General features: G+C 43.6%; 1 protein-coding gene across 1 annotated transcript in view; it reads left to right on the top strand.

Moving 5' to 3' along the window:
• The window catches only part of LOC124606014 (chymotrypsin-1-like), a 149,179-nt gene that overhangs the window by 110,635 nt on the left and 17,179 nt on the right, over positions 1 to 21,365 (top strand). Inside the window, exon 5 of the mRNA XM_047137977.1 lies at positions 9,589 to 9,699. Within this exon, the coding sequence (XP_046993933.1) occupies positions 9,589 to 9,699 (111 nt within the window). The remainder of the gene's footprint in view (positions 1 to 9,588; positions 9,700 to 21,365) is intronic.

Below are 21,365 nucleotides of genomic sequence, written 5' to 3'. Positions count from 1 at the left end.
CGAACATACCTTCAGTTATTCTGCTAGGGAACTGTACGTACGGCTTAACATGGGATCCGAACGGCCTGTTGTTCATCGCGAATCTTCCCGACCCTGAGGGGTAAAGGCTAGATGAAAGGGAAACTCAAGTTTTTCGTGATCCGGTCGGGATTCAATCATGCGACCTATCAGTTCACATACACTAGTTTTACCTCGAGACCACTACACTGAGTGTAGTGCATTGGTGGAGCTGTCATTTGTTGTCAGGAGATTCTTATGGAAAGGTTTCCGACACGATTATGGCAGCACAACGGGAATTAACAGACTTGGCACGCAGATGTATGGTACATTCCATTTCGGCAATTCAGTATACGTCGAGGATACAAGATTTTAGGCATAACCTGTCACCATGGACAACACAGTGGCCGATGGCCCTCACTTAACGACTAAGAGCAGCTGCGACTGCGTAGAGTTGTCAGTGCTAACAGACAAGCAACACCGACAATGAGTTAAATAACCGCATAATCAATGTGGGAAGTACGACAATCGTAACCGTTAGGACAGTGGGGCGAAATTTGGCGTTAATGAGCTGTGACGACCGCCGCGGGTGCCTTTTCTAACAGCACGACATCGCCCACAGTGATTGTCCTGGGCTCGTGACCATATCGGTTGAACCCTAGACGACTGGAAAACTGTGGCCTGGTCAGATGAGTCCTGATTTCATTTGGTGAGAGCTGATGGTAGACTTTCAGTGTGCTGCATACCCCACGGAAACATGGTCCTAAGTTGTCAGTAAGGGACTGTGCACGCTGATAGTGGCTCCATAATGGCATGGGATGTGCTTACATGGAATGGACTGGGTCCTCTGGTCCAACTGAAGTGATCATTGACTGGAAATTGTTATGTTTGGCTACTTGGAGACTATTTGCAACGATTCATGGACTTCATGTTCCGAAAGAACGATGGAATTTTTATGGATGACGGTGCACCTTGTTACCGGCCGACAATTGTTCGCTATTGGTTCGAAGAAGATTGTGGACAATTCGGGCGAGTGATTTGGCCACCCATTGAACATTTACAGGACATAATGGAGAGATAAGTTCGTGCACATAATCCTGCACCGGCAACACTTTCGCAGGTATGGACCGCTGTGGAGGCAGCATGGTTCACTGTTTCTGCAAGTGACTTCCAACGACTTGTTGAGTCCATGCCACGTCGAGTTGCTGTAGTACGTCGGGTCATAGAGTATCCTAAACGATATTAAATGGTGTTCCATGACTTCTGTCACGTCAGTGTATGCCGAAGGCCGGAAAGTTCTGGGAAGGCCGGGTGACGAGCGTTCTTCAAGCACCTGTGGTCGTCCTAAGATGCTGTTTAAGAGTATGGAAACATTGACAGTGCGAAGTTGAAGAACGATAATAGACAGTGTTGATCTGGGAAATCCTAGTTCTTGCGTCGTCACCAATATGCTATGAGCCACACGTCGATAGTCAACCCACGTTCAAAGTCGACTAGCTCGAGACGTGATGCCGTGTTTACTACACATTTCACTAAACGTCGTAGGAGTTTTCGCCATATGCTGCTTCTAGCTGTAACGTTCGAACATCATACATGGCAGACTTTCAACTGGAACTGCGGCGCGTGGTAGCCGCGCGGTCTAGGGGGTCTTGTCACGGTCCAGGCGGCTCCCTCCGTCGGAGGTTCGAGTCCTCCCCCGGGCAAGGGTGTGTGTGTCGTCCCTAACGTAAGTTAAAGTTAGATTAAGTAGTGCGTAAGCTGAGGAACCGATGACCTCAGCAGTTTGGTCACATCAGACTTTACCACAAATTTCCAAATTTCAACTGGAACAACCCTCCCGTGAGTCATTTTATAAACATTTTACGGCAAATGTTGTGTACATTGCCAGGAAATTAAAAATACAAATCCAGTTGGAGATAAAACAACGTGTTTTTCACAGCTGTCGGCGCTGACATCTCTTCTACTGCCGACAGGATGTGGCAAATATCACGAGAACTCAGTTAACATCACTGTCGTGGTTTTAAAGCAATTTGAAGATGGAGGAATAGCGGCAAGGGTCAACAGTGAATAGCAGGAGCTAATGGAAACGTTTCGATTGCAAAGAATGACAAATATTAGCTATAGCATAGATATGCTCTGAAAAGCAGGTGCTTTCGGTGTAGCACAGTCTTGGCAAACAAGCGGAATAAATCACGTTGTAATGATCCACTGAGGATCGTGGGTATGTTAAACGAAAAACACAATTCAGGAAACCTGTGTGAGTTCGGACTAAGTTCACATTTCCTCAGCATGCTCTCCATAACGTGACCACCGAAAATACACAGACGGAAAAGAATCACAACACCAAGAAGTATTTAATGTAGAATAATAAAATTTCGGGAATACATTTGTCTTGTGATATATTTAAGTGATTAATATCGCAACATCATAGGTGAATGTAAGCGCAAGGTAAGCCACTGCAAATCGGAAAAGCTGGTACGTTAATAACCAGTGGAACCGCCAATATGCTGAATGCAAGCATGCAAACGTGCACGCATTGTGTTGTATAGGGCCGGATGTTAGTTAGTGGGATGGAATTTCATGACTGTTGGACTTGGTCTGTCAATACAGGGACGGTCAGTGCTGTTTGTGGAAGACGCTGGAGTTGTCGTCCGTCGGTGTCCCATATGTGCACGACAGGAGACAGATCTTGTAATCGAGCAGGCCAAGGCAGCATGTCCACGCTCTGTAGGGCATGATGGGTTACAACAGCCGTAAGTGGGTGAGTGTTATCCTGTTGGAAAAGACTTCTGGAATGTGTTCATGAATGGGAGCACAACAGGTTAAATCACCAGACTAACGCACAATTTTGCCTTCAGGCCACGCGGGATAACCGTGAGAGTGCTCCTGCTGTCATATAAAACCGTAGCACAGAGGTCCAGTGTGTCTAGCAGGGAGACAGATCGGTTGCAGTTCCTCAAGTGGCCTTATTCTAATCAATTCACGGTCATCACTGGCACAGACGCAGAACCAGCTTTGATTAGAAAACACAGCAGACCTTCACCGTGCTCTCCAATGAGCTGTCGCTTGACACCACTGAAGTCGCAAACGGCGGAGGTTTTCGGTCAGTGGTACGCATGATACAGGGAGTCTGTCTCAGCTGTCTTTGAAGTAACCGATTTGAACAGTTCGTTCTATTACTGTGGAGCCAACTGTTGGTCAAGTTGCTACTGCATATGCAGTGCGATGTGCCAGAGCCATATGCCGAACAGACGGTCTTCCCTCTCTTTAGTGCAACGTGGCCGTCCACAAAATGGTTCAAATGGCTCTGAGCACTATGCGACTTAACTTCTGATCAGTCGCCTAGAACTTAGAACTAATTAAACCTAACTAACTTAAGGACATCACACACATCCATGCCCGAGGCAGGATTCGAACCTGCGACCGTAGCGGTCGCTCGGTTCCAGACTGTAGCCCCTAGAGCCGCACGGCCACTCCAGCCGGCGGCCGTCCACAGTCCGGTCTTGTGGCGACCGTACACTCCTGTGACCACCGCTGTCAGCAATCATGTAAAGTGGCTAAATTCCTGCCAAGTATTTCTGCGGTATAGCAAAATGGCCATCCATCATCTCGTAGTCTTATTACACAACCTCGTACAAACTCAGTGACGTTTTGATAATGGCGTCTTCGTGGCTGCAAAAGCATTCTTGACTCAGCTCACCACGTTCATCGTCAAAGGTACTATAGCTAATCACCGTTTCAATGCTTATTTAAAGAAAACCTGATTTGCATCCTAACTCTGCCTCTACTAGCCCCACTCGCACGGGCCTGGTGTGAAATTTGAAATGACATCGTCTTCCAGATGTAGCAACACGCCTACGGACATATGTTTATGTCGCACAACTCTTTATTGATGTTCAAATTTTTTCCGTCAGTATATTTCGTTAGCTGTCCGGAGACACGAAATACGTTTTCCATTAAGTGAACGCTCTTCTGACCGTGAAGAGCACCCCACAAACCTGCAGGGCATTGAGGGGCAGGCTTGGGATGGGGCGCTCGTATAGTTGAGAATCAAAATTGTTCTTACTGAATTCACAAAAATGTTTAAATTTCCTTGGATATACTAAATGGAACTGGATGTGGAGTTTTTTATTCCCATGATTTAACGATCTGCTGCCCTGGAATATTCAGATATCGATTGTGAGCAAAATCGGATGAACAGTATTAGATTTCTTCCACCATTTTGGTAACACTATCTTAAATTTATTTCGTATAAAAGTAAAATGTTTCACTTTGACCAGTCTCATACATGCAGATTAAATTTATTTCAGTAAATTGTTTCAGAGACGAATAGTGTGATTTTGTAACCTCTTATAGAAGTTTTGTCTCTGTCATTATTTACATGAATACATCGCATTTGTTGGATTCTTGTTTATGGGTACTATCAACACTGACGGGAAAAAATCGCAACACCAAGAAAGAGATGTGGGCCATAAATGAAAGCTGGTAGATATGTTTCTACACTTGGAATCAAATTTCAAGGCAGTCACATAAATCCACTGACCCCAAATCACCGCCATCTGCGACTTCAGTTTGAAACGTCCCCTTCCAATGTAGAGAATGACTGTGCAAGTAAAACTCCTACGTTACTTGATTTTCAAACTCCAGAGTGAAACTGAACGTACTGAGACTGTTTTCTCCTTACTTATTCTCAACATTTTTAAACGGACACACAATATTTTAGCGCAACGCAATCTGACTTTCAATAACCCCTACGAAAGAATAACCCTAACTAACAATAACCTATGCCCTATTTTGATAGAGAAAAAACAATGTATTTACCTTAAATATGTTCAAAAGTTATTTTATATATATATATATATATATATATATATATATATATATATATATATATATATATAAACGTACCTACGTTCTGTATTTTAATTTAAAGAAACCTACCTGTTACCAAATGTTCTTCTAAAATTGTGAACCATATGTTTGTGACTATTACAGAGCCATCTATCACAAATCGAAAAAAGTGGTCCAAGTAAAACATCCATATTTCTTTACGTACATCCATATTTCTTTACGTACTACACGAATTTGTAATAAAAAATGGGGTTTACTATTTAAAAAAAACGCAGTTGATATCCGTTTGACCTATGGCAGCGCGACCTAGCGGGCCAACCATAGCGCTATCTGGTGTCCCCCTTCAAGCTAGACAAGTTTCGTTCTTTATAGTATTTTCGTTTGACGCTTATTTCATGATATATATATATATATATATATATATATATATATATATATATATATATATATGGTTGCCCGCTAGAAGGCGCTGCCATAGGTCAAACGGATATCAACTGCGTTTTTTAAATAGTAACCCCCATTTTTTATTGCTTATTCTTGTAGTACGTAAAGAAATATGGATGTTTTAGTTGGACCATTTTTTTCGGTTTGTGATAGATGGCGCTGTAATAGTCACAAACATATGGCTCACAATTTTAGACGAACAGTTGGCAACAGGTAGGCTTTTTAAATTAAAATACAGAACGTAGGTACGTTTGAACATTTTATTTCGGTTGTTCCAGTGTGATATATGTACCTTTGTGAACTTATCGTTTCTGAGAACGCATGCTGTTACAGCGTCATTACCTGTAAATACCACATTAATGCAATAAATGCTCAAAATTATGTCCGTCAACCTCAATGCATTTGGCAATACGTGTAACGACATTCCTCTCAACAGCGAGTTGTTCGCCTTCCGTAATGTTCGCACATGCATTGACAAAGCGCTGACGCATGTTGTCAGGCGTTGTCGGTGGATCACGATAGCAAATATCCTTCAACTTTCCCCACAGATAGAAATCCGGGGACGTTAGAACGTGCGGGCCATGGTATGGTGCTTCGACGACCAATCCACCTATCATGAAATATGCTATTCAATACCGCTTCAACCGCACGCGAGCTATGTGCCGGACATCCATTACGTTGGAAGTACATCGCCATTCTGTCATGCTGTTAAACATCTTGTAGTAATATCGGTAGAACATTACGTAGGAAATCAGCATACATTGCACCATTTAGACTGCCATCGATAAAATGGGGGCCAATTATCCTTCCTCCCATAATGCCGCACCATACATTAACCCGCCAAGTTCGCTGATGTTCCACTTGTCGCAGCCATCGTGGATTTTCCGTTGCCCAGTAGCGCATTTATGCCGGTTTACGTTACCGCTGTTGGTGAATGACGCTTCGTCGCTAGATAGAACGCGTGCAAAAATTCTGTCATCGTCCCGTAATTTCTCTTGTGCCCAGTGGCAGAACTGTACACGGCTTTCAAAGTCGTCGCCATGCAATTCTTGGTGCACAGAAACATGGTACGGGTGCAATCGATGTTGATATAGCATTCTCAACACCGATGTTTTTGAGAGTCCCGATTCTCGCGCAATTTGTCTACTAATGATGTGCGCATTAGCCGCGACAGCAGCTAAAACACCTACTTGGGCGTCATCATTTGTTGCAGGTCGTGGCTGACGTTTCGCATGTGGCAGAACACTTCCTGTTTTCTGAAATAACGTAACTGTCCGGCGAACGGTCCGGACACTGGGATGATGTCATCCAGGATACCGAGCAGCATACATAGCACACGCCCGTTGAGCATTTTGATCATAATAGCCATACATCTACACGATATCGACCTTTTCCGCATTTGGTAAACGGTCCGTTTTAACACGGGTAATGTATCACGAAGCAAATACCGTCCGCACTGGCGGAATGTTACGTGATACCATGTACTTTTACGTTTGTGGTTATTGCAGCGCCATCTATCACAAAGCGAAAAAAGTGGTCCAACTAATCATTCATATTTCTTTACGTACTACACGAATATGTAATAAAAATGGGGGTTCCTATTTTAAAAAAAAAGACGCAGCTGATATCCGTTTGACCTATGGCAGCGCCATCTAGCGGGCCAACCATAGCGCTATGTGGTTTCCCCCTTCAAGCTAGATGAGTTTCGTTCTTTGTAGTTTTTTCGTTTGATGCTTATTTCGTGAGATATTTGACCCGATCACTATCAATGGACCACCCTATATAAATTCATGACATCCAGTTTAACGAATTTCCCTTTTCTGACAGACACACGTCCAGATCGTCCGCTCATATTAACATCTCAGATCTCTGGCATCTCTCTCCCCACATCCACCACTGCTGGCGACTCACCTCCAACTGCCCAACGCTACTCGTGAAAAACTTCCTACAATGAGCCCAACCAGCCACAGACTGCACATTTTTAATACAGAGCGCTACGTGGCGTCACCAACATACACTCCTGGAAATTGAAATAAGAACACCGTGAATTCATTGTCCCAGGAAGGGGAAACTTTATTGACACATTCCTGGGGTCAGATACATCACATGATCACACTGACAGAACCACAGGCACATAGACACAGGCAACAGAGCATGCACAATGTCGGCACTAGTACAGTGTATATCCACCTTTCGCAGCAATGCAGGCTGCTATTCTCCCATGGAGACGATCGTAGAGATGCTGGATGTAGTCCTGTGGAACGGCTTGCCATGCCATTTCCACCTGGCGCCTCAGTTGGACCAGCGTTCGTGCTGGACGTGCAGACCGCGTGAGACGACGCTTCATCCAGTCCCAAACATGCTCAATGGGGGACATATCCGGAGATATTGCTGGCCAGGGTAGTTGACTTACACCTTCTAGAGCACGTTGGGTGGCACGGGATACATGCGGACGTGCATTGTCCTGTTGGAACAGCAAGTTCCCTTGCCGGTCTAGGAATGGTAGAACGATGGGTTCGATGACGGTTTGGATGTACCGTGCACTATTCAGTGTCCCCTCGACGATCACCAGTGGTGTACGGCCAGTGTAGGAGATCGCTCCCCACACCATGATGCCGGGTGTTGGCCCTGTGTGCCTCGGTCGTATGCAGTCCTGATTGTGGCGCTCACCTGCACGGCGCCAAACACGCATACGACCATCATTGGCACCAAGGCAGAAGCGACTCTCATCGCTGAAGACGACACGTCTCCATTCGTCCCTCCATTCACGCCTGTCGCGACACCACTGGAGGCGGGCTGCACGATGTTGGGGCGTGAGCGGAAGACGGCCTAACGGTGTGCGGGACCGTAGCCCAGCTTCATGGAGACGGTTGCGAATGGTCCTCGCCGATACCCCAGGAGCAACAGTGTCCCTAATTTGCTGGGAAGTGGCGGTGCGGTCCCCTACGGCACTGCGTAGGATCCTACGGTCTTGGCGTGCATCCGTGCGTCGCTGCGGTCCGGTCCCAGGTCGACGGGCACGTGTACCTTCCGCCGACCACTGGCGACAACATCGATGTACTGTGGAGACCTCACGCCCCACGTGTTGAGCAATTCGGCGGTACGTCCACCCGGCCTCCCGCATGCCCACTATACGCCCTCGCTCAAAGTCCGTCAACTGCACATACGGTTCACGTCCACGCTGTCGCGGCATGCTACCAGTGTTAAAGACTGCGATGGAGCTCCGTATGCCACGGCAAACTGGCTGCCACTGACGGCGGCGGTGCACAAATGCTGCGCAGCTAGCGCCATTCGACGGCCAACACCGCGGTTCCTGGTGTGTCCGCTGTGCCGTGCGTGTGATCATTGCTTGTACAGCCCTCTCGCAGTGTCCGGAGCAAGTATGGTGGGTCTGACACACCGGTGTCAATGTGTTCTTTTTTCCATTTCCAGGAGTGTAAAAACCTAAACAGCCTAATTACAAGTTGCGTGAAGCGAGAGCTCATTGGAGGACAGAGTGGAGGTCTGTTGTGTTTTGTGATGAAAGCTGGTGCCAGTGATGGTCATGTTTTGGTTAGAAGGTATCACGTTGAGGGCCTGCAACCAACCTGCACCTACACCTGGAGTTATGGTCTGGGATGCGATTTCGTATGACAGCAGTTGCTCTCTCGTGGTTATTCAACGCACACTGACTGAAAAACTGTACGTCAGTCTGATGATTCCGCGTTGTTCTGCTTTTTATGAACAGCATTCCATTGCTGTTTTCCAACAGGGTGACTCTTGCCCACATACCGCTGTTGTAACCCAACATGCTCTGCAAGCGTCAACATGTTGCCCTGACCTGCTGGATCACCAGATCTGTATCCAGTCGAGCACATATGGGACATCATCGGACGACAACTCCAGCGTCATCCACAAACAGGATTAACCGTCCCTGCATTAGTCGACCAAGTCAATAGTCACGGAACTCTATCGCACAAACTGACATCCGGCACTTGTACAACACAATGCTGCCACGTTTGTATGCTTGCATTCAACATTCTGGCCGTTCACGTTTGCAATAGCTTATCTCCCGCTTACATTAACTTGCGACATTGCAATGTTAATCATTTATGTACGTTACATAGACAAATGTATTCCAGAAATTTTATTATCCTACATTAATTATTTTTTGGTGTCATGATTTGTTCCGTCACTATGCTTGTGTTTACTAATGCATTTTAATTTATCTGCAGTGTAGAATGGCAACAAGTGAGAAATCTTGTTTTTCTACTCTGGTTTTCTAGTTAGTGATTGAATTATGTGATGGATTTGCAGACTAAGAAGAAACTAACCTGGGGTCGTAACGTGCAGCCCATCGGACTCTCGAGCAGTACTCCTACGACGAATACGCCGTGCAACGTGAGCGGATGGGGTGTCACTACCTTTGTGAGTTCACTGTGGTTTTACCGACTGTCGTTTTTATTTTCTTGGATGCGTATGCTACGTGTACTGTGTTGGATGCAAAACTTGTTGATTCCTAAATGAATATGAAGTACATTAAGAAAGTGATTAATATTAATATTAAACTGTCTTTAACTTGACTATCCGCAGCTCGTGGTCGTGCGGTAGCGTTCTCGCTTCCCACGCCCGCGTTCCCGGGTTCGATTCCCGGCGGGGTCAGGGATTTTCTCTGCCTCGTGATGACTGGGTGTTGTGTGATGTCCTTAGGTTAGTTAGGTTTAAGTAGTTCTGAGTTCTAGGGGACTGATGACCATAGATGTTAAGTCCCATAGTGCTCAGAGCCATTTGAACCATTTTAACTTAACTATTATTTAGATAGGTGCTAGGGGGCAGATTAAGTGGAAGAGCAATGTTTTTATTTTTGTTTTACTAAACTTAACTGAATCTCTACTAATACGTATACAAGGCGACTTCAAAAAATAAGTTACACACTACTGTTGCATACCATGTAACTTCTATAGAACGTGCTCACTTCACTTCCAGGTGACACAAATATATGACACTGAGGTGACAATACATATACACTGGTGTGGCAAAATTAGTGGAATAGGATTATGCATTTATAAAGATAGTGATAATATCGCATACACGAGCTGTGAAAGGGTGCATTGCTGAAGCTGTCATTTGTACTCAGGTGGTTCATGTGGAAATGTGTCCGACGTGATTATTGCAGCACGACGGAAATTAACAGACTGTGAACGCGGAATGGTAGCTGGGTCTAGACGCATGGGACACCCAGTTTCGGAAATCGTTAGGGAATTCAATAGACCGGGATCCAAAGTATCAAGAGTGTGTGGAGAATACCAAATTTCGGGCATTGCGTTTCACCACGGACGACCGAGACCAGCGGCTACAGACAAGCAACACTGCGTGGAATAACAACGGAAATCAGTGTGGGACGTACGACGAACCTATTCGTTAGGACAGTCTGGCGAAATTTGGCGTTAGTGCGTTATGGCAGCAGACGATCGACGCGAGTACCTTTGCTAGTAGCACGACATCTCCTATAGCACCTCTTTTCGGCTTGTGACCGTGTCGGTTGAACCCTAGACGACTGGAAAACAGTGGCCTGGTCGGATGAGTCCCTATTTCATTTGGTAAGAACAAATCGTAGGGTTAGAGTGTGCCACAGACTCCACGAAGCCACGGACCGAAGTTGTCAATAAGGCGCTATGCAAGCTGGTGGTGGCTCCATAATGGTGTGGGCTGTGTTTACATGGAACGGGCTGAGTCCTCTGGTCCAACTGAGCCGATCATTGACTGTAAGTGGTTATGTTCGGCTATTTGGAGACGATTTTCAGCCATTAATGGACTTCATGTTCCCAGACAACGAAGGTACTTTTACGGATGACAGTGCGCTGTTTAACCGGGCCACAATAGTTCGCGATTGGTTTGATGAACATCTTGGACAGTTCGGCTGGACTGATTTGGCCTCGTAGATGGCCCGACATGAATCCAATCAAGTGTTTATGAGACATAATCGAGAGGTCAGTTCTTGCACAAAATGCTACACTGGCAATACTTTCGCAATTACTGTAGAGACAGTATGGCTCAATATTTCTGCAAGGGACTTCCATCAACTTGTTGAGTCTACGGCACGTGGAGCTGCTGTACTACGCCGGGAAAAAGGAGTTCCGACACCATATTTGGAAGTGTCCCGTGACTATTGTCACGTCACTGTTGTGCTTGTAACACCATAACTCTAGTGCTCTACCGATTTATTTTGTTTTTGTTTCCTTTAATGTTACATCGTTGAGCTTCTGTAAATATGTTTGATTGAATCGATAACACAAAATTGTATACTCCTTTCTTTGTACAAACTTTGATGTCATGATTTGATTCTATGCAAAGTAGTGTATCTGTCATTTAAATTCTTTGCCGCAATTGGAGGGAGACAAAAACTTACTGTATATATTTGGAATTTGTTTAAATAATTTGGTATAGAACTACCAATATATGCAAATGTTCTGTTTTATTGAAAATGTTTGTTTGCTGTTATGTAAATTGCTGATCCTCACTTAGGGTTCTTAGTTCTTTAGTATATAAAAGGTGTAGTGGTTCCCCTCGGGAACGGAACTGTGTAGCGCGCGCAAATTGTGGTTGGCCTAGGTAGAAAAGGTGGAACAAGAGTCAGTCGGGGACGAGCTACCAAACTGTGCACTGCCATGTAAATGTTGCATTTTGTGCTGGTTCCGAGAGAGGCTTTTTCCGTTACTTTATTATGCCTCGGATGAATGGATAAATAGCTGGAACGATTCTGGAATTGGTATTCATCATCGCCACCAAGAAGAGCCAGAGTCCAGCTATGCTGTCTGCAAATCCGCCTACCAACATGCAGTTGCCACCACATTGCGCAATTACTGTAAAGGAGTGCTATAATAATGTACAGTGAAGGATCAGCTTATTGGGCGATTTAGTGTGCTCAAATATAAGGTAACTTATAACGGAATTTATGTATCTACCTTAATTTTTTCCTCATCATAACACCTCTCAGTTTCCTCTCCGTTTGAACTAAAGTGATTACCGAGTGTCCCTACTGAAAGAATATTAAAGACCAGTGTTTTGCTAATTAATGCCTCTTGAACATAGTAAAATGAAAGTTAAAGTTAACGTGGCAAGAGAATGAGTTAAAGCAAATGATGCTCACTGAAAATAATTTTCCTATTAAAACTGCTTATTAAAGTGTTGTTGCCAACTTCAAAATTAAAAGTTCTTAAGACTGAGGCTTATAAAGTTTTGCTTAGTAAATGATCACATTGCTGCCTGTTGCAAATCGCAGAAGGTGAGTCAGTATCTTGCAAATTTGTGAACATTGTGTCTCACTGTAGTAAAAGTCGTGAATTGCATTTATGGAAGGTTATATACTCGTTTGCTAAGTGTTTGTCTCTATTGTGTATTGGAAGTGCATATTAATAGTATAACAGGATCCGAAGTTTGTCTATTGTGTTCATGCTAGGTGACAAGTAATGGGAAGACCACTATCTATGAAAACATTAATTTCTTTATTCAAAAGACAGTGAGAAGTAACCTTTTGATGAATTCCATATAACCTTCATTCTTAATAGAAAAGTATTTAGTTGAGAGAGACTTACCCTGTGATCAGTTCATAATTTTGCAGTGAACTACATTTATAATTTTATGTCAGCTAGGAAAATAGTTGAACAATAATACTGAACCTATGTCCAATTAATGATTCTGCAGCGAATATTAATAGTAACGTCATAAAGACCATTCAGTTCGAATAATCCCTGAAAGTAATAGTGTGTTTAGTTATCTGTTATATTTTTGCAAATAGTTTGTGCTGCTCTAGCTGTTTGTTCCAGCCTTAACGTTAACATATGCAGGTGTCAGAGTTCATTGCACTCGCGTGTGGCCAAGTCTAGGCTGTGTTTGTCCGTTAAAGTTACGCATACCTACTTTCTTAAACGAGAACGTTAATCTTTCTCTTGCCTAATTAGGCTGGCGACCGATTTCCTTAGTCTTTAAACAGTATAGCTAGGCAAAAATATAGTTTGTTACGGTTCGAATATTTACGTAATTCTGACTTTGATTTCCGATAAGCCACCTCCGTTAGGTACAACACGGTCAACATAACAAAATTCCTTTCAGAGGGTAACACTGCTCTGTTGCTTTGTACCATAATTGCTTTAACAAGATAGTTTTATTTCACGATCTGCTTCCAACTTTAAGGTTATGGTATAGCAGTAGCGGACGGTAGTGTTATACGTGGCTTTTCCGTGACAGGACTAGTTGTGCTGTTGGGGCATAGTACATAATAAACCAAATTTGATATTTGATTACATAAGCTACGTAAATGCAGTTGCAGTGTTATATGCTGTTGTGGTCTTCAGTCCAAAGATTGGTTTGATGCAGTTCTCCATGCCGCTTCAGTGTATAGTGTTGCATTGTCATGAAGAAAAAAAGCTTTTGCTTGGTTTTCCACGCCTCTTGTATTTTATAGCGTGGCGCAGTGATGTCAGTTTTGCACATTACGTATCTGCTTTAATGGTTATGCCTTTTGGTATAAACTCTGTCTATACATCTCCTTCACAGACGACGAAAAATGTGGCCCTGACACTCCCTGCTCATGGCGCAACTTTGCGTTTATTCCGCGGAAGTGAGAAGATGTGTCTCCATTTCATAGACAGTCTGTTTGGCGCAGAAGTAAAATGATGGTCGTATATCACAGCAACCATTGTGACGTGCCTTATGAAGTTATTTCCGTCCATGTGGTAACCCTGACTTAAGTCCAATGGAAATGAGCGTACTGCATTGTGGGCCGGGAGTCCCCCATTGGTGGAAGTTCGGCCACCGAGGGCAAGTATTTATTGTATTCGACGCCACGTTGGGCGACGTGCACGTCGGAGGTGGGGATGAAATGATGATGAGGACAACACAACACTCAGCTCCTGAGAGGAGAAAATTTCCTGCCCCAGCTGGGAATCGAACCCGTTCTCCTTGGCGTGGCATTCCGCCACACTGACCACTCAGCTAACGGGGGCTGACAACTTAAGTCCAGAGACACGGTAGACATTGCACCTTCAAGTACATGCAACAGTGATCGCTGAACCAAGCTTGTGGACTATTTCCGATACTGCAAACGACATGGGGCAATGGAATGAGCATGGCCTCTCGAGATGCTAGTCCCCTCAGCAATGTCCACGATAGCCACTCTGCGATTTTTTCGAATATTTTCCTCACCTGCCAAGATATTGTCGGCTTTCCTTCCCGATATCATCACCCACGTCTGTGCGGCCTTGGTCAAATTGTTAGCACCATTTCTGCATGACTAGACGCTACACTGCATTTAGTTCATATATCGCTGATTTTTACTGTGAATCTGCAAGCAATTAGACGTTTTGCCCGTAGAAATCGTATTATTTGGCGTGTTTCAACTTTGATGTACGCTTCCAGTACTGTGCCGTTTCACTCGCACACTGTGATAGACCTGTTGATCGTATCCCAGCAGAGCTGTCTCTGGAGAAAACGTAGAACGTATACTCTATTCTGACAATGCGCCACATACAGAACATCTGTCCGGCGTTTGATTCGTAATAGTTTGACAAAGAGAGCACAAGATGTAGACGAGGCGTCTGCTACGGGTATCACACCAAACATAACCGAATTGCAAGGAGTTGCCCTTCCGATCGTATTGACGTCTGCCGTGTCGCAAACGGTGCTCATATTCAGCACCTGTAATTTGAGTTAAAAACTTGGAGAGATACTGTATCCACCGTGTGCCATTTTCTATCATGTCTTATAGATTTTATGCACAAGACGTACTAACGAACAACCCTGTGTCCATACAGGACGGTCAGAAAAAATTCTGTAAGGGTGTTGCAGAGCTAAATACTAATTCCATACATTGCGCTGTTTCCGATTTCATTAGCACCGAAGTTAGCCAGTAAAGTCGCTCCACGTGCAAATTGAACTAGCCTGCCAGAGACTGAGATGCCAAGCGTGTTCTTCATTAGGTTTTCTCAAACCGAGCTAGAGAGCGACACAAAAATTGGACACTGGATGGTAGGAAGGATCGAACTTGCTACCGTCCAATACGTCCAATGGTTTCCTATGCTTTACATATATATGAATGGTGCTTGTCCCTTAAGACAGTGATTGAATTTGAATATTACATGATTATTCAATTTTCGCCTTTTTAATGTTTTCTTCTTATTTTTCTCTTCCCAAAACCTCTGTCCATACTTTCCCCGGTCTCTTCCTTTCTTTTACTTCAAATTTCGTATTCATAATCTTGTTTCTGAATTTGTCTCTTTCGTCTATCATTTCTTTATTGACTCCTGCTTGTTTTAAGTCTTCTTCTATTTCATGAAACCAGTTGATTATTTTGATTGAGCTGTTGACCACATCGAAAATCCTCTTTGTGAGTCTGGTGTTGTTCATTCTGTGTATGTGCCCAAAGAATGTTATCCAACGTTTTCTGATTATGTCTGTGAGTCTGTCTATATATTCATATCGTTCTTTGGTTGGTCTCTTCATGCATATACCATCTCTGTGTACTGCTCCAAAAAATTTTCTAAGGATATTACGTTCTATCTTTTCCGTCTCTGTGATGCCTAATGCCACGATTGTGGTCATTTCTGATGCATAAAGGGCTTCAGGTAGTACAACTGTACTGTATACTGTATTGTCTGAGTTTCGCCTGTCACACAAACACACACACACACACACACACACACACACACACACACACACACACACACACACACACATATATATATATATATATATATATATATATATATATATGTTTTATGTTACAGGTGTTCATTATTAAAGATGCACTGTATTACTTTATGAACCGCTTGAAAAAACGCTTAATACTACTCATTAAGGTTAAAATAGATTGTAAATATATATAATCTATCTTTAACACATTGAAAGATAATTGTGTTGTGGAAGTTCACCACTTCACACTGAATGTGGATTGGAACAGAAATATTCTACACTATTTGCTGCGAATTATTTTCATATTTCTTAGATGAAAAACAGTGAGAAAATCGTTTGGTAAGTTTCCATTCCAGTCGTTCACTATTAAAAATATGGTTGTTTTCCATTCTAGGCGTTCACTATAAAAAATATGGTGGGTTACAGGATTCCACCTATATTCCCAATTTATTTTTGTGTGAGCCGTTAAACATTTCTCATTTGAAGAGGCGTCATCGGTTATAAGGAACAGCAACATTTCTCTTGTTGACAGGCCTAATTTTGCTATTCTGCCAAAACAGTATGAACTGCACAAACTCACCTTGCGATAGCTATTGTTACAGGAAACAAAATATAAAAGCAATAAGCGTCCAGAGGAAAACCTCATTATGTCAGCTTGCTGAAACGTAAGATAAGAACTTAAACGTTTATTTTCATACTAGAAAACTCTCTTTTCAGTAGCAGTCAAGGAATTTTTTAAAAAAATTTGCAGAACTGGATTGAAAAAAAATTAAATAAAACCTGTAGCTTCGATTATATCAACGTAGGTAAGAAAGTTTCTTATGTTAGGCATATGGAAAAATACTCCTCTCATTGTGTGCTATTATTTACCAAATTCTCGTTTCGATATCTCGAACGATTTAGAAGATCTGAGGTATGTTATGAATATTTCATTCTCGTGTGCGTGCGCTTCTGAGTGAACACGCTACATAAATACTATTTTCTCGAGATTGCAGACTTAGTGAAATTCCCTTATCAGTAACATACGATGTAATATTCACCAAACGCAAAATCATAGCGGCCCATATATTTTATTGCAAACTTTCTCGAATTTCGCGCCCCGTCTTACTTAAATGAGAATATCACATTAAGTATGACTGTTAGCGTGATGATGGACATTTCACCATGAAGTTGACATATAAAGCTATATTAACAAAAAATCTTTTTTTTTTTGATGAGTTATTTCTGTAAAACCGTGTTGGAAAGAGTACAGAACCAATGGAGTGCATGTGATGTTCTATCCATAATCGCACTTCTGCACCTTGACTATCAGGCTAAGCACCGTTCTCTATGCACACCGGTAAGCGCATATAGCTGCACTGGACAGCGCAGCAAGTCGGCATGCAGACTATCGGCTTTCTTTCTGTTCTTGCACTTATAAGCCTTTAGTTTCCCTGTTAGAATTAACAACACTCACAAAATATAGAAAATGGGCCAGCATTTATAATACAGACATGTTACAGTTATAACATATACATCCAACAAAAGGTCATTCTCTTACAGCCCTCCTTCAGACCATACACATTCTCCTAAGCCTAACAGTTTATGCAGAATTTAATAAAGCAGGAAATTTGTCCACATGCACTTACAATAAATGATGATGAAATTATTAAAACACGGTAAAAATAAAGGTAGCCTATTCAATATAGCCTTTTTATGGACAACAAATGTAGGAAATGGACCACCATTTAAAATGCATACAAGTTACAATTACAACATATGTATCAAAATATAGAAAACAGGTCACTATTATAATTTATTGTAGTTAAAATTACAACATATTAGTCAAACAAAAAGTCTTTCTCTTCTGGTCCCCCATCAGACTATACGCAGACTAAGTGAAGCAGTTTATGCAGATTGTCCTGAGTGAAGCAGTTTATGCACAATACAATACAATAAAACATGAAATTTACGCTCATGTGCCTATAATAAATGACGAAGAAATTGTTGTTAAAATATGAAAAAAGAATTAAAGGCAGCCTGCTCAGTAGAAGCGTCTTTTTGTGTTCTGTTGGATGGTAGGACGAAAAGTTACATTTAAATAGCTACTTTCAGGTAATAAGAGTCTTTTTTATATAGTCCAGTTTCGTATTTCATTATATGAACTAGCAGTCACATAATTAGTTATACATATGATGCTTAATTATCACGGGAAATGTATAAGGTATGTCACGTTCCACGCAAGTGTCGAGACTATGATGATCCGTGCACATTTACACAACTAAAAAGATATAAGACGAGTGATAAATCAATAAATAAAATACAAACAGAGGTGTGGCTTTTAGTGATTATAGCTAGTGTCCACCGCTATTAATTTATATTTTTTATGTCCATATAAAATAAATATTCAACTGTTATTAATTTCAACGTTTTTATACGGCTACGATATAACGTCAGCAATTCTTGTGATACCCAATACATGAAACTCTATGTCGTGATTACTCAGATGTGATTGATTTTGTTGTATGTCGAAATTGTGAATTATTGTTTTAATTTTAACGTATTTCTCAATAGTTCCAGTTTGCTATATTACGACAGCTGCCTTCTTTAGGGGAGTGCTATTATCCAAGCCAACGGTCACATTACCCCTTCCGTATTTGACAACAAAAGACCGACTGTCTGTTACCGGTAGCCGCGTAGTTACTGAAGCCTCTCCTCGGCCGCTCATTGGAGTTAAATCATATAATGAGGGGACAAAAGTCATGCGATACTTCCTAATACCACGTCGGACCTCCTTTCGCCCTGCGCAGTGCAGAAAATCGATGTGTCGTGGACTCAAGTCCTTAGAAGCCCCCCCCCCCCCCCCCCCCCCCCAGAAATATTGACCCATGCTCTATAACCATCCGTGCGAAGCTATTGCCGGTGCAGGATTTTGTGCACGAACTGACATCCCGATTATGTCCCATATATGTTCGATGGGTGGCAAAATCATTCCCCCGAATGGTTCAGAATATTCAACAAACCAATTACGAACTACTTTGGCCCGGTGACACGGCACATTGTTATCTATGAAATGACATCGTTGTTTGGAAAAATGAAGTCCACGAACGGCTGAAGAAGGTCTCCAAAAAGCCGAACATTACTGTTTTCAGTTCATGATTGGTTCAGTTGGACCAGAGGACCCAGTCAATTCCATCCAAACACGGCCCACGCCATTACAGAGCCGACCACCAGCTTGCACAGTGCCCTGTTGAAAACTTGGGTCTATGGCTTCGTTGGGTCTGCGCCGCGCTCGAACATTACAATATTGTCTTACCAACTGGAAACGGGACTCATCTGACCAAGCCACAGTTTTCCAGTCGTCTAGAATCCAATCGACATGTTCACAAGCCCATGGAAACGCGCTGCAGGAGATGTCATGGTGTTAGCAATCGCACTCGCGTCTGTACTCTGCTGTCATAGTCCATTAAAGCCAAATTTCGCCGCACTGTGCTAACGGATGCAGTAGTCAAACGTCCCACATTGATTTCTGCGGTTATTTAACATAGTGTTGCTTGTTTGTTAGCACTGACAACGCTACGCAAACGCCTCTACCCTCGGTCGTTAAGGGTAGGCTGTCGACCACTGCTTGTCCGTGGTGAGAGGTAATGTGGTATTCTGACGCACTCTTGATACTGTTGATCTCGGAATGTCGAATTCCCTAGCGGTTTCTGAAATGGAATGTCCAACGCGTCTAGCTCCAAATGACATTCCGAGTTCAAAATCTGTTAATTCTCGTCGCGCGGCCATTATTACGTCCGAAATCCTTCCACAAGAATCATCTGAAATCCAATGACAGTTCCGGCAATGCATTGCCCGTTTATACTTTGTGTGCTCCATACTACCGCAATCAGTATATCGCTGTCCCATGATTCTTGTCATCTCAGTGAACAACTCCAATGATTCCGATAACATTAGGCGTCTGAATAGCTCGGCAGCATATGTGATATGTTAAAGGCCTTGTAATATTTCCTCTCCCCGGTGTTATTCAATCTGTATATTGAGCAAGCAGTAAAGGAAACAAAAGAAAAGTTGGGAGTAGGTATTAAAATCCATGGAGAAGAAATGAAAACTTTGAGGTTCGCCGATGACATTGTAATTCTGTCAGAGACAGCAAAGGACTTGGAAGAGCAGTTGAACGGAATGGACAGTGTCTTGAAAGGAGGATATAAGATGAACATCAACAAAAGCAAAACGAGAATAATGGAATGTAGACGAATGAAATCGGGTGGTGCTGCGGGAATTAGATTAGGAAATAAGACGCTTAAAGTAGTAAATGAGTATTGCTATTTGGGGAGCAAAATAACTGATGATGGTCGAAGTAGAGAGGATATAAAATGTAGACTGGCAATGGCAAGGAAAGCATTTCCGAAGAAGAGAAATTTATTAACATTGAGTATAGATTTAAGTGTCAGGAAGTCGTTTCTGAAAGTATTTGTATGGAGTGTAGCCATGTATGGAAGTGAAACATGGACGATAAATACACTCCTGGAAATGGAAAAAAGAACACATTGACATCGGTGTGTCAGACCCACCATACTTGCTCCGGACGCTGCGAGAGGGCTGTACAAGCAATGATCACACGCACGGCACAGCGGACACACCAGGAACCGCGGTGTTGGCCGTCGAATGGCGCTAGCTGCGCAGCATTTGTGCACCGCCGCCGTCAGTGTCAGCCAGTTTGCCGTGGCATACGGAGTTCCATCGCAGTCTTTAACACTGGTAGCATGCCGCGACAGCGTGGACGTGAACCGTATATGCAGTTGACGGACTTTGAGCGAGGGCGTATAGTGGGCATGCGGGAGGCCGGGTGGACGTACCGCCGAATTGCTCAACACGTGGGGCGTGAGGTCTCCACAGTACATCGATGTTGTCGCCCGTGGTCGGCGGAAGGCGCACGTGCCCGTCGACCTGGGACCGGACCGCAGCGAAGCACGGATGCACGCCAAGACCGTAGGATCCTACGCAGTGCCGTAGGGGACCGCACCGCCACTTCCCAGCAAATTAGGGACACTGTTGCTCCTGGGGTATCGGCGAGGACCATTCGCAACCGTCTCCATGAAGCTGGGCTACGGTCCCGCACACCGTTAGGCCGTCTTCCGCTCACGCCCCAACATCGTGCAGCCCGCCTCCAGTGGTGTCGCGACAGGCGTGAATGGAGGGACGAATGGAGACGTGTCGTCTTCAGCGATGAGAGTCGCTTCTGCCTTGGTGCCAATGATGGTCGTATGCGTGTTTGGCGCCGTGCAGGTGAGCGCCACAATCAGGACTGCATACGACCGACGCACACAGGGCCAACACCCGGCATCATGGTGTGGGGAGCGATCTCCTACACTGGCCGTACACCACTGGTGATCGTCGAGGGGACACTGAATAGTGCACGGTAC

Source organism: Schistocerca americana, chromosome 3 (assembly GCF_021461395.2).
Source record: "Schistocerca americana isolate TAMUIC-IGC-003095 chromosome 3, iqSchAmer2.1, whole genome shotgun sequence".
In the NCBI taxonomy this organism is placed as follows: domain Eukaryota; kingdom Metazoa; phylum Arthropoda; class Insecta; order Orthoptera; family Acrididae; genus Schistocerca; species Schistocerca americana.
The sequence above is the reverse complement of the archived record's forward strand: the minus strand, read 5'-3'. Positions and strand labels throughout refer to the sequence as shown.